Source organism: Coturnix japonica, chromosome 4, assembly GCF_054131305.1.
Source record: "Coturnix japonica strain WE chromosome 4, WE-NBRP24, whole genome shotgun sequence".
NCBI lineage: Eukaryota > Metazoa > Chordata > Aves > Galliformes > Phasianidae > Coturnix > Coturnix japonica.
The window spans coordinates 86760394-86775165 of NC_140666.1; the positions used below are offsets into that span (position 1 = coordinate 86760394).

The 14772-nt window shown below is 38.7% G+C and overlaps 1 protein-coding gene across 1 annotated transcript; it reads right to left on the reverse strand.

Annotated features, from left to right (window-relative positions):
- Positions 1 to 235: 235 nt before the first annotated feature.
- On the reverse strand, positions 236 to 5676 carry LOC146761178 (uncharacterized). The gene has a single exon (XM_085545874.1). It carries the CDS (start codon positions 3939 to 3941, stop codon positions 2436 to 2438), a length of 1506 nt encoding a protein of 501 aa, XP_085402000.1. The 5' UTR covers positions 3942 to 5676; the 3' UTR covers positions 236 to 2435.
- Between the last annotated feature and the right edge of the window lie 9096 nt (positions 5677 to 14772).

A 14772-nucleotide genomic window follows, 5' to 3' on the forward strand; every position in this document is an offset into this window, starting at 1 on the left:
AGACTGAAAGATGCACTGTGCATTTAAGGCAGCCCTGAATGCTGTTTCTATTCAGTATTTTCTTATCTTGGCACTCTATAATGCCTATTTTATACTCCTTACTTAAAAACATTGACTAGAACATTTCATTCAAGTCAGCAAAGTAAGATGCTGTCTCGCTCCAATTTAGGAGTGAGGCAAAGGTTCTTTTAATAATGTTATGCCCGGCGTGAGATTAAGAAGAAGAGCATTCAAATGTTGATCCGACCAGTTTATTGGAAATAATAGACAATTGAGGGGATGGGGAAGAGAGAGTGACGAATGCCAAAATTAGGGTGATGGGGAAGGGAAAGTAGGCGATAGAAAAAGGTAGAAAAGAGCAAGAATTACGTTAAAGCGGGGAATAGTCACCTCCTGGATGCAGCAGCGTCCCGTAGCACGTTGTTAACGTTGGTCCGGGGCAGGGGAGAGCAGCAACGGAGTAGCAGGCTGCAAGCAGCAGATCGGTGAATCGCAGAAAAGACGGTCAGAGTACCGTGGTCTCTAGAAGCAGAGTCTCGGGCAGCGAGGTCCCTCGGAGCAGAGTCTCGAGCGGCAATCCCAGAAGAGAGAATAGGCAGCAGTAGGACAACGGTGGAGGAATCTGAGATCGGATACCTAGATGCCCACAAAGGTTCTTCAGCATGCAGCCATCTTCTTCAGCATGCAGGCGCTCGCGTAGAGAGGCATCTGGTGTCAGAAAACCTCTCCCCAAAATTCGGGGTTTGTCCGTGCCCTTTTTATCCTTCTTTCCAGCCTTCGAGACATTTCGGGACGGCTCGGGTCAGTCTTGTGACTTCCTCAGAGCTGTCAATCTTCCTTGAGATGGGCAAACAGGAAAGACCACTTAAGGGCCATTGATCAGTATCTTATCTCCCTTTCGTAGCTCCCGGACTTGTCCATCTCCTGTGTGTCTCAGACAAAGGCAGTCCTGGAACCTTGGCCAGGACTTGCCTGAACTTGTCCAATTCAGCAAACTTTGAGACAGTAATGTAAAAAGCATGGCTTCTTACACCACCCCGTGACTCAAAGTTTGCTTAAAAAATGGACCACTGCTGATCCAGGTTGGTGAGAAAAAGATAGCAAGCATGAGGGGAAAAGGAGAGGGTAGGGGAATTAAAATGTTTAATACAATCATTACAAAAGATTTCTTGATGTGCTCCACTTCTCCATCACTTGAGGATGTTACAAAATAAATGGACAATACAACACACTGGATAAGTTCAATGAAACATGGTATCATACACAGAACAAACATGAAAGTTGTGACAACACACAATAGATAAAATAAGATGCGCTTTACACACAGTCCACATGGAAGCCAGGAAAAGAGGTCAAGGTCTGGGCTTTTCCAAGTTTGGACAGGAACACGTATACCATCAGCAATTAGTTTAACTTTACCATTATAAATCTTTAGAGAACAGGTGGAATCATTTAATTTGACACAGGCACCTCCCAGTGATTCTTCAGGAGGGGTTGACACAAATATTACATAATGAATAAAAGATAGAAATTGAGAAAAAACAACCATACATTGAAAACAACCATACATTTAACAATGACCAATAGTAAAAAATAAACAAGTAAAACAATAGGGATATTTGTGTCAGGAGAACTTTCCACTTGAGCATTTCCAAAACAGTTCAATTGTTGAGAGATATAAATACTAGTCTGGCAAGTCTAAGAACTGTTATAGTCACAACATAGTGTAGGATACCCCAGAATTTAAATCGTAGGGAGTAATCCCAGAAACATACACATTTCTTATCAAAAACGAAGACACTTTCCAACAACAGTGTTTTGAATGGAACTCCTGTACTGATGAGACACTGGAAAGCATCAGTGCAAAGGGTTTTATGATAAATTTCACTTTAGTGACCACATCTAACAGATATTAGATAGGTCCCATTGCTCATTTCCCAATTCATTAGGAATTTGGAAACACCATGGAGTTACATGCAAATCACCGTCAAGTTTGACCAAAAGAGGTGAAATATGGGGTTAAAAGGAATGATTACCACTGTGCAAAGAGTACAAGAAAGCCAGGATAACCTGAAAAAAAAACTTGGAACCCAATTGTGAAGTTTAAACAGATCCAAAGACTGATACCAATCACAACTCATAAGTACAGCAAACAAAACATAATACTATTGCAACCAAAATATGAAATAAAGAGGTATGTCAGTATTCTAGCATGATCACATCTTCCAATTTTTCTGTCACAAAACACAAATGGTTAAAATCAGCTACAAGCCATTCTGTTCCGTGAAGGTCCTGCGGGGATCTTCTGTAAAAGAAAACAAGACAACTCGCCCTTTGGGGGCTTTGTTAATACAATTATCTTCTCCTTTTAGTCGTGAGCCTCCTAACAAACATCCATCCTTCACCCCCCCGCTCACTTGAAGAGGGTGAAGGAATCAGTTTCCCGACTGCTCGGGTAATTCTTTTGTTACTGCAGGGGGAGCACTAGGAACCAGATTTTCAGGTTTAGCTGGCCAACCAGTCACCAGCCTCTCAAGCCTGTCTGTTGCTAGTCCATTCATTATTTCTCGAGGAATACCCTTTTTCCAGCCCAAAGTCCATAGTCCATGACGTTTATGATCAATGTTTCGCCTACCAGTTCTTTCTGAGGCTAGAGACTTTTCTATTCTATTAAATTTTGGGCTAGGTGGCCTGAGAGCAAGGGTGGTTGCTGCGAGCCTTACTCCCCTTGGCTCAATTCTGCTGGTGGATGAAGCCACCGGTCCATACTTCCTACCATAATTAATCAATTCTTGGGCAACCTCTCCCCATGTCCATACCTTATACCCTGATTGCAAATGGCCTGAGGTGCCAGTTCTCTCTAATGCTGGCCGAGTTCTTTCTCCCTGAGGCATAGCTTGTATTTTTCCCTGCAGTTGTATGCCTATAGATTTCAGCGATTCTGGAAGCCCCCTGATTAAAGGAGTCATCCGTTCGGGATCAACAGGCATCAGCATAGGTGATTCATAATGTGGGTGCAGCTTTCTATCATACATCATTTGGAGACAAGCGGCCTTTTGGACACTTTCAACCAATTGGTCAACTGTCCCATTAATGGCAAGAGGGTCTCCCCTTTCTAAAGGGTTGAGACCTCCAGCCCAGTAAGCAGCCCTCTGTGTTAGGGACCAGGGAGCACGGTTATTACCAGTAGTCAAAAATACTCCTGGCCCCCAATAACCCTCAGCCTCCTTTTCGGTTAACATTATTTGGTCTCCACCAGTTAAGCTGACTCTCCAAACATATTCTGTTTCTGATTCCTTTGGAGAGCGGCTAAAATCTTTTTTCAGTTTTGCTAATTCAGTGGCAGAAAAGGGAATTTCTTTAACATTCATTTGAGGATCCAGGTCCTCTCCGTTATCAAAGGTATATTCTGTTTTTATTAGAGGGCGCAGAGGGGCTATTGGGGTTTCAAACTTATCAAAATTTTCTTTTGCTTCTTTTAGTTCTTCCTGAGGATACAGTTTTTCTTGTGGTGCACCATGAATATCAGTGTCACCAGTATCTTTATATGTTAAAATTTCCTTAAAAGCCATCTGTAACAAGGCCGAATTATGTCTCTCTCTTTCCAATTGTACTTCTAGATTTCCAATTTGGTTTTGCAAAGCTTTCACGAGTTCCTGGGTTGCTTTAACTGTTTCTTGTAACGACTGTATAGTCTGGTTTTCCGCCTCAAACTGCTGGTCTCGGAACTCCACGGCTGCTTTTAAAGCAGCACCGAGTACTGCACAAATAAATGATTTGCCTTTCCCGGCTCGGGTACGAGCCCCATGTTGTAAAACGCAAATGCGGTCAGAAACAGCCTGCAAATTATACCAATTTTCACGTGCCCAGTCCATCCCTGATGACGATGGCCGAGACGCGTGCTTTTCAAGGATATCAAACAACATATTTTCACCTTCCATATCAGATATAATTTTACTCACAACCAAAAATCTACAGGTAACGAAATCTACGCTGAGGGAGGAGGCGATTCCTTATCTCCTCAGAGAGGCAAACACTTAACAAAACGAACAACTGCTCAAAACACTCCTTTACACAAAAGACCAAATGACTCAATCAACACTTCCAAAGAAAGTGTAAACACCTCAATCGGTCCTGGCTATTCTGGCAAGCCACAACGAAAAACTTCAACCTCCAAGCAAAAAAAAGTTAGAAATAACTTCTAAGTTTCTCAAAAGTAATAAACTTCTTGGAGAAGCACACACCACTTCCACAAGAGGCACACACACAAAACTTTTAAAGCCAAAGGTACGTCACAAGATACTTAAAACCACCACAATGCAAAATAGTCTTCCCAGGGAGGCACACACGTGTACAACAAAAGCAAACAGTACAAAATTAATTCACTCGTCCCCGAGAGGTATACACGTAAGAAAGAAAGTTTCAGAATGTGGAACGGTCTTCCTGGAGAGGTACACACGTCAAATTAAGTTATCACAATCGCTCCTTGCAACTCCAGGAGAAACAGACAGAAAAGTTTTAGAGAAACTGGAAGGATAACACTCTCACGACGGGTATCCTGCCGACTACGCCAATAAAAATGTCTCGCTCCAATTTAGGAGTGAGGCAAAGGTTCTTTTAATAATGTTATGCCCGGCGTGAGATTAAGAAGAAGAGCATTCAAATGTTGATCCGACCAGTTTATTGGAAATAATAGACAATTGAGGGGATGGGGAAGAGAGAGTGACGAATGCCAAAATTAGGGTGATGGGGAAGGGAAAGTAGGCGATAGAAAAAGGTAGAAAAGAGCAAGAATTACGTTAAAGCGGGGAATAGTCACCTCCTGGATGCAGCAGCGTCCCGTAGCACGTTGTTAACGTTGGTCCGGGGCAGGGGAGAGCAGCAACGGAGTAGCAGGCTGCAAGCAGCAGATCGGTGAATCGCAGAAAAGACGGTCAGAGTACCGTGGTCTCTAGAAGCAGAGTCTCGGGCAGCGAGGTCCCTCGGAGCAGAGTCTCGAGCGGCAATCCCAGAAGAGAGAATAGGCAGCAGTAGGACAACGGTGGAGGAATCTGAGATCGGATACCTAGATGCCCACAAAGGTTCTTCAGCATGCAGCCATCTTCTTCAGCATGCAGGCGCTCGCGTAGAGAGGCATCTGGTGTCAGAAAACCTCTCCCCAAAATTCGGGGTTTGTCCGTGCCCTTTTTATCCTTCTTTCCAGCCTTCGAGACATTTCGGGACGGCTCGGGTCAGTCTTGTGACTTCCTCAGAGCTGTCAATCTTCCTTGAGATGGGCAAACAGGAAAGACCACTTAAGGGCCATTGATCAGTATCTTATCTCCCTTTCGTAGCTCCCGGACTTGTCCATCTCCTGTGTGTCTCAGACAAAGGCAGTCCTGGAACCTTGGCCAGGACTTGCCTGAACTTGTCCAATTCAGCAAACTTTGAGACAGTAATGTAAAAAGCATGGCTTCTTACAGATGCCTTCTACCACATTAATTTGTTTACCGTCGAAATCACAGTGTGAATGTCATCGGTCATTTCTACTGCATCTACCTGAGTCAACAACCTGATTTATCAGTCCCAGACTTATATAAGCAGTCCTGGGTTTGTAGGCAATGTCCTGCATAGCTTTAGTGTTTGTCTACCTGTAAGCCAAGATGACCCATGGTAGTTGTAACAGTTCAGCTTTGTAACACTGCTTGTTAAAGCAAATTCTCAGCTACCAAATAGTGTTTCTCAACACGCCCACCACCATTAGCTATACATTTTCACAACCAATGAACAAGAGCCATCATGGATTTCTGATTCTTGAATGGTTTCTCTCTCTCTCTCTCTCTCTTTCTCTCTCTCTTTTTTTTTTTTTTTTTTCCTAATGACTAAAACTGCTTAAAAATCTGAAAGAAAAGGATCTAGGATTCATGTTGTCTACCAGGACACCCAGCTCCTGTCAGCCTCTGATTCCCAGGCTCTCAGTCTCTGTGTCATACAAATGACTGAATTTAGACAGTTTGTGGTCTTGCAAACTCCATTAAACAAATATTGAATTTTGAGCATCGTTGTACTGATTAACAACATCTAAGGAGTTCCAATAAAAGGCTGTCCTCTTGCTTTGAGGCTTATAATCATGTTTCACTCCTAATGAAGTCAGACATCAAGATGATTCACATAGTAGTGAAAAATCTGAAAAAATCTGAATCTGAAAAAAAGACCAGATTAGCTGGAAACTTTTCAGCTACTGGGACCTCAAGGTCAAATTTTTGTATCTTAAATGCCTCATGGGTTTTGTACACTGCTATTTGCTGTGATCTGAGGATTACTCCTCTTGATCCATGCTGACTAGATGTCTCTTTGAATACTTTTTAAACCAAATGAAGGCACTGTCAGTGGATAGGTGTCCAGGAGGATGACTCCCATAAGCTTTTGCTTATGCATGCTCCCAGGAAAAGAAAAACTTCCTGGTCATTGTGAGCTTCTTCTGAATGGCCCTGACAATGTTTCAATCATTTCTGAGATCAAGACTGTGCCACATTTGTGTGTGTCCGATTGCACTGAGTAGCATCCCACTGCAGAATACAACCTGTGGATTACATCTCTGCATTGGCTGTAGAAGGAGACAGGACACACAGGTAACACAAGTGTTTTCCTGGCTTATATCACTTCCAGAAAAGATAATTCCTATGATCATCTCCCGTTTCTTCAGCAGTCAAGATTGTGTTGGATGGGTCAATAGTAACTCACCATGTTGCTGGAATGTAATGCAATACTGTAAAAACAACAACAACAACAAAAACAAACAAACAAACACTGTTAATAGAGATTTTTTTATTTCATCAAAATGTAGAGAAAAATCTGTTACTCGTGGGCTTGTTGGTTTTCTCGTATTTTCTCTTTGATTTTAAAATACTAAAGTCAGAGGATCTCCAGGCAATCAGTTCTAACAGAAAACTGATCATCTCCAAATTTTGCAGCTAGAAATTGCTGTTACAGAAGAACCCAGTTTCACATAACTAAAAAATTACACTAATTATGTGAATGTTAAACATCTATAAATCAATGTAAAATTTTTCAGAATGGTCATATTCCTCCAAAAGTCCCAATGAACATAAAAAAATTCAGATTAGGTCCATGGTATTCATCCAAGTGTTCTCATGCCTACAGAACAGAACAAAGGAATAAAATGTGTTGAAATTGAAAGGTCAAAACTTTAACAGCAGATAAGATCTGAATACTTTGGTGAAATGCAGCTTCTTTTGATTTAATGAAAGTTTTTATAAAAAATAAATCCTGAGACATCTCCATCCTATTAGACTGTAAACAAAGAATAGCCCCTCTGATCTAATTTAATGTAAGCTATAACCTAACACTCCCTTTCTTTAGGAGTTTATTATCTGCAGGTGATGGGTGTTCTGCTGCACTTAATAGAATACTGTATTATCTATCCTCAGTTATCCTCCCTGAAACCAGTACATCATTTACGTTACAGTATGCTCTGAACTGAACACCTGGACTGCTTCTAGTTTTGAAATAAATGGATCCAGGATAGGCATTTTTCCTTTCACGGAAATAAGGACCTGGCAGTGCCTGGTTGAGATGTTCATCTTGAACTCATAGAGTCACCAGGAATCATGGCAAACTGTCAGGTCAAAAATGTAAATGGGGAGCATCACAAATACTGTCACACCTCTAACATAGACTACTAACACAAGCTGGGAAGCAAAGTACTTAAAAACAAGAGTGAAATGAATGTGCTATACTCACATTTCAAACAGTTACACCCTCCCTTTCTTCTTTCAAAAGTCAGAGCAGTAGGTTACGTGCTCTTTCATTTTTCCTCATAGGTTAGGTGAAATTATTTCTTTTAATTCTGTAATTAGATCTGAATTCTAATGCCATGAGCTCTACATTATCCCTTTTTCTTAGAAAATCTAGAAACAGTGCAAAGGTAGTTTAAAGATAGCACAAATTAACAACAACCGTGGCAGCAGGATTCAAAATGTCGTACAATTACAACAACCTGCTTAGATGATTTGTCCACTGGTAGATCTGCAGTCACCATTTCCCTTCACACTCTCACTCTATGACAAAGACAGTTGTCTAGGTAATTGAAACATATGTTGCATTACTTCTTCAATTACTGATATAATAAAATAACCACTTGCTAGAATGAAATCTGTCACACCAAACAATAGCATTTAAGGTGAACTTGTAACTCCCATCAGATACTTCAGGCCAGATTGGAGAGAAAGCATAGTATTTATTTACATATCTAAAATTATCAACCATGATTATTACAGGTTAATATTGAAACTTCATTGTGTGAAAGAGGAACAAGTTGATAGTTTCTAGTCCAAAACATTCACTACTCAAATGGGTTGTATCTGTAAACATAAAATAATCTGTCTGAACCTCTTGGCTAAATGTTCTGCATGGGAAAATATAACATACATCATGATCAGATTCAAAGTGAATGGAAGCAAAATGTAAATGTGACATATACAACCAACCAACCAACTCAGATTTGATTAAGTATCATCTTCCCATTCTTTGAATGTTCAAGGTTCTTTGCTCAGACAGATCTTGCTAAGAATGAGCAAAAGTGATTGCTTTTCTTCTTCACCAAGGCAAAAGATATCTGAAAAGCCAAGGCTGTGGGAGCTATACAAAAAAAATTCACTTCTTCATGAGCTCTGTAATGTTGTTCCTTATTTCCTCATCGCTCTCTGCCACGGTGAAAGGCTCAGCAGGATTATACACTAAACCCCAAGCCCAAACGCAACCCAACAACTTAAGACTGCCTAGTGGTTAAGCTAATATACAAAAAGATTGATTTATCATACGCCACCAGTGATATTTAGTGATATACTTATATGGCGACTTCTACAAAACAGATTTATCACTGACACTGTTAGAAACTCTGTAATGCCACACACATGATTGCACTCTCCATACTTAATTCTCTAACCCAACGTTTTTGAGAAGGAAAAAAGGGGAAAAAGAAAAGAGAAAGCAGACAATACGAAACAGCATAAAGTTCCTTCTGTTTTTCTCCTTCCTCAAACAGGGTAAGATTTTAGTCAAAGATGGTTTAGCATATATCCAGCCTTACTACCTTTTAAATATTTAAGAGCCTTGAAATTTTCACCAACAAAATTCTAGCTGTTTGTGTAGATAATATTCATTTCAACTGTAGTCTCCTCCTTTTGATGGTCTTTGTCCACAGTGCTCTGTTGTATTGTGTACTCTGTCATAGTGTGTGCTTTGTTTGTATTCTTGAGGGAGTTGGGTGTTTTTTTTTTGCCTTCATAGATGCCAGTCCAAATTGCACTGACTGATTGTGTATGACCAGCAGGACTGACAAACTATGACTTAAATGGGACATTGTTAATTTTTCTCAGACAGGGAAAGGTCATTTCGAATTTAGAGGCCTGGACTGAAATGATCCATACAATCTGAGTTATTGTTTTGAAGGTTAACTTTTCAGTGATGTATGTTGTCATTAATATGATTAATATTTGCTTTGTGATTGTCCAGTAATAACCGCAAAAATGAGGATGAAGTTGGCTGTTGTTTTCTAAGCCAAAACAATGTTATAAAAAAAGAGAGTTTGAAAATAATTGTCAAATGAACCTGTCCTGGAGCCAGTGTCCCCAAACATGGGGACAGGATTTGAGAAAGACACTTGATATTAAATGTAAAAATAGGCCACTGACCCTGACGGCCTTCATAATCACAGTTCCCTTTGACTTTCTTGAGGTAGTTTTGCTCGTCTAACCTTATAAAAGAGGATTTTTGAGTTATTTGCCTCAGGATGAGAATATCTCCTGCTAACAACGGTATGCATTTGTCCATGGAAGACCTCGTCTGTATAAACAAACAGGGTTACACTTATGAGGTCAAGTTTCCAAGAGCTGGATAGTGATGTTTTTATCATTCACATTGCTTAGACGTTAATTCTATCCTGGATGTTCTTACAGCAAACAAAAACAACAGAACAAATTGTGTAGGCAGTTATGAAGATTATTCACCCCGAGGACCTATCTCATGAACCATCAGCATCAAGACTACACTAAGTGCATATATTGATGATTTAGGCATTTTGACACTAACATGGGATTTACTTGCTTAAGCAAATATCCTGTATGCTCTCTTTCTGTCCCAAAGTACACAGTGCATATTCTCAGTTTCACAGTACAAAAATGCATCTTTTTTTTTTTATGCTGTGACAGAACACTTAACATTACCTCAGCAATCTTATTTCTTATCAGAAAAGAAGTACGAAGATATAATTTTCTAGAGTTATTATTAAGTTAATAGAGTATTAAAGAAGCCTAGTTTCAGGAAATCACATTGACATTTGAAGATGTGTCACAGTTTTATAGTACAAATACAGACACTGGGATTACCAAATTTGTTTTAAATTGTGTTTTTTGTAGATTGAAGGGAATTATTATAGCTTAAGGACACATGAAATAGGAGTAATTGACTAATCTGTGAGATTTAAAATGGTCAACGCCCAATAATCCAATTTGGAAGTCATTTTTTCTTAGCACAGTTGTGTTGTTACAGAAAAATTTCACTTTGCAAAGGCAAGGAATACATACCAATATAGTTTGGAATAAGCTTTCTTTAAATGTATTTTATTAATATCTTATTGTACTTTATTTGTTCTAATGTGCATATTATTCCAGTTTGAAATGTTTCAACTTTCCATGCGTTGAAAGCATTCTTCATCTTTGATGTATCAGATATCTATCACTATTTCCAGAATGAGGTTACACTTCACTAGTTATGTGGCCAGTTATTCTCAAACTTCTATTTAACCTAAGGATTGCTTCATTTTAAAGAGATGGAATACTTTCAGTCACTGTCTCACATTAACTTAATGACTTCTCAGAAAGACATTAAGAGGATTTGATTATTTATTCTTGCAAATTTGCAAGCTAGTGTATGTATTAATAAAAGCCTAAAAAACAAACACAAATAATAAGAAAAATATACTTGAAAATCTGTCATCTTGATATCTCTACATTTTCTTGTGGAAAGTAGTTTTCTGATCCACTTTCATTCCAGTCCTTCATAAGCAGCTAATATATAGTAACAAAAACTTTTTGACTAAAGTAAAATGATCAAAGAGTAAATCACAGCAGATTTTTATAAAACAAACATTGTAAACATAACGTTTAATTTGTAGAAATCATGTGGAGCTGTGAGTTCAAGCAATTCCTGTGAACTCTTCTCTAAGATTATAAATAGATCTACAGAATATTCTACTGACACTTCAAAGGGTATTCATAGCTATAGATAGAAAATAATGAATATAGTTCTTGAATACTGCTTCTAAGTTGAGGAATCATCTCCTGATCTGATGTTCTGGCGCAATAAAAGGAGGTCATTTTATTTCCCTTTTTTTTTGACTGGATTGTAGGAATTTGGACTTGGCACTCAGAATTTTTGCCTGAATTCATACTGATTGCTTCCTGAATGAGGAAATGTTGCATTACTGACTTTTCCATGTGGTTATCCTGAAATGCTTATCAACTTTTAGCAGTAACAGGATAAAGTTGTTTTAACTGTTAATTAATTACTTACTGCCAGAATCTTTATTCAGAGCAATGCTGTAACTAGATTTCTTTGCTACAGGCAAGTGAATTAATTTTTAATGGACTGTATTTCAGAATCTAATAATGAAACAATATTATTTAATTATCAACAGCAAATGCTGAAACAATTTCTGGGCACTACACAGTACTTAGGAAAAACTAGCAATTTATCTTTCTAGAGACCTTATAGATCCTTCCCCACAGTGTAAATACCAAGTAATGCCTCTGAGGTCTGTCATGTCTCTTTGCTGCTTAGGCTTTTCCATTGTACTTCTAATTTGATGTGTTGTGCCTGTAACCCACAAGAAAAATCACACTGCAAATAAACAGCTGACAGTGAAAATGACTTAGCTGGTTTTCTAAAGTAATAAAATAAAATATCTGGAAAGTACATCTTCTCGGCAAGCGTAGAGTGCTGTACTAGAAGTTGTGAAAATCGTGCCTTAATATTGCACAGAAAATGAGAAAAAAAAAAACACAAAACAACAACACGAGACTTTTCATATATGTTCAATTTTCTGAAACAGCCATATAAGTCCAAGTGTTTAAAATGCAGAGAAAGTTTAGTTCTGTGTTCACTTTTAGACTTCAACCTAGTATTGGAAGGGTGAATCTGCACTCTCAGAGACTTCATCTACATGGGTAATGGAAGAAAGAAGGGAATGGCATGGAGCTGCATCCAGGGAGGGTCAGACTGGTTGTTAGGAAAAGGTTCTTTACCAAGGATGTTTGGTTAATGGAACAGGGCAGTGATCACAGACCCAAGCTATCAGACTTCAAGAAGCATTTGGACAATGCTGTCAGATATAAGAACTGAAATTTGAGTGGTGCTTTGTTGAGCCAGAAGTTGGACTCGATGATCCTTTCCAACTTGGCATGTTCTATGATTACATGCTCTGATGTTGTTGGCAGTCCAAGTTGGCGATACTGGAAAAAAACTTCAATCCAAAAGCACTGTGGATTTTTTAGAGTGTGTGGATTTTGTTTAGAGTGTGTAATATGGTATATATTTCCTCCAATTAGGTTTCCTCAACCAAAGGTTGGTGTTTCTGCCATCTGCTCACATAGTTTTTATTGCACAGAAAGGCAGCTGAGCTGCATGCAGCTACTTACAATGTAATGAGTAGATACTGGCATGAATGCGCAAGTATTGACTCTCACTGTAGAGAGAACATCTGTATCAGTGTTTATACTAAAAAAAATGCACTCTGAATTTCACATCTGGACGAGTCCAAACAACTTTTGAAATCATATTTATAATTTGTTATGTAATTTGCTGTATTTAAGCTAGAAAAAACAAAGGAGAAAACCAGAAACATATAAAAGAATAATTAGGCAATACTGTTACATGTTTCAACCTAACATGACATTTCTGACATTCACAAGATTCTCAGGTACATGCTTCTGCCTAATCTTTTATGAAAACAAAGACAGATATGCTCCCCAAAATGAATTCTACAAAAATATCTTCTGAACTGCATATCCCCAACACCATAACTCAAATTAAATAGCAACTGAGATTATTTTCTGCTATGAAAGCGAGAGAAAAAAAATGCTGCAAGTTCTTTTTTGATTCCACAGTACTTTAAGGTCAATCTGTTCAGAATCTCCTTCTGAATTTATAACTGATCCCCTTGATTCACTGGCTCCTTTTATAAAGTAAGGGTTCCTCTTAAGACTTAAGGTCTTCTTTCAGTCCTTCCCTCTGTCTGATGCCTATCTTTGTGTTTTTGTCTTGTTCTTTTGCTTAGTTAACACAGTTAAATGCATTAAAAACATGTTTCTTCAAAGAAGTTGACGCCTGGCTGATTTTAACCTAATGCCAATGAGCATTTCAGAAATATCCCCACAAAGCACTGAAGGCTTTTTTCCAGGTGTTTATTTTCCTTCAAAGATATCCATAAAGTGGTTAGTAAAAGATGCAGTGCTTAAACAGGACTTAGATGTTGCAGATGTTTATAATATTTGCACTAACAAAGTCAATTCTTTCAGGACATGCACCCCAAGCACCATTTCACTATTGTCCACACTGTTAAGATGTTACATGTGCTGTGCTATCAGCACTCCAGCATCAACTCCTAGGTATTATTTGGACTGTAGACAGTGTTCTTGGAGAGTTCACATTTGGATGTAATATCTGTCATGTCATTTTGTTGTGAAATCAGAAACCAGGACATCATACAACTTAGTTATATAAATGTGTATAAAGAAGGTACAACTATTAAGATGTATTTACTCAAGAGGAGCAGAGAAGGGAGAGAGTCTTCCCAATGCCCTCAGTTACTTCATGATAGAAAAGATTTGAATTACCATAATTTGCAAAAAAAAACAACACCCTAATTCTACCTTTTAATAAGGCAGTTGTCATCCAAAGAAGAATTTCATTGTCATCAGCATTATCCTTGGCAAAATCTGAGAAAGAAAATAATGAATCATCATAAGTTATTCAATGAAACAACAGAAGGAAAAGGTTTGTGCCACCCACAAAGGGAGACTTTCAACCTCAAAGTAGGTATTTATTATCTTCCATCTCTTAAGCTGATGTAGAGAACTGTTAGCATTTTCTTGTAGCTATTCCCAGCTCAGCTGTGAGCATACTTCTACTTGTCGCATCTGATGCTTTTATGTCTTCTTATGGGAGAAGCCTTAAGGCCTTAGACAAAGCTGTTGTGTATTGCAGTTTTAGCAATAAAAGGAGGATCTCAGCACAAACATTCTCCTCAGCCTTGCTACACAGGACTCATCAGCTTCTTCCTCTTCTTCCCTCAAAGATTACTGACCCTTCAATTAAGCCAGCATAACTACACATGTAATAATTCTCTAAATTGATTAGATGAAAGACAAGTTAGAATATGTTTGTATTGAGGGTGTATATATCTTTGTGATTAAGTGGCTTGATCCTGCCTAGGGAGACATCACAGAACTGGTTATGCTGAAAGGCCTAAAGGGTTGTAATGCCCTATTTTGAGATAGATAGTGGCAGCTGGGGTTAGATGAAAGTAATAACTTTTTCACCTAATTCAGCTGCAGCTAAAAGGTGCAACATGACTTACTATGAACTTCTAGTCTCACAGACCTTACTCTTATGTTTTCCATGGCTAAAATTGTGTGTGAATGGATATTTCCCATTTATGAAGACTATGAAACTAGGAAACAGTTTTCTGCATGCTGAAAAAAAATAAGTTAT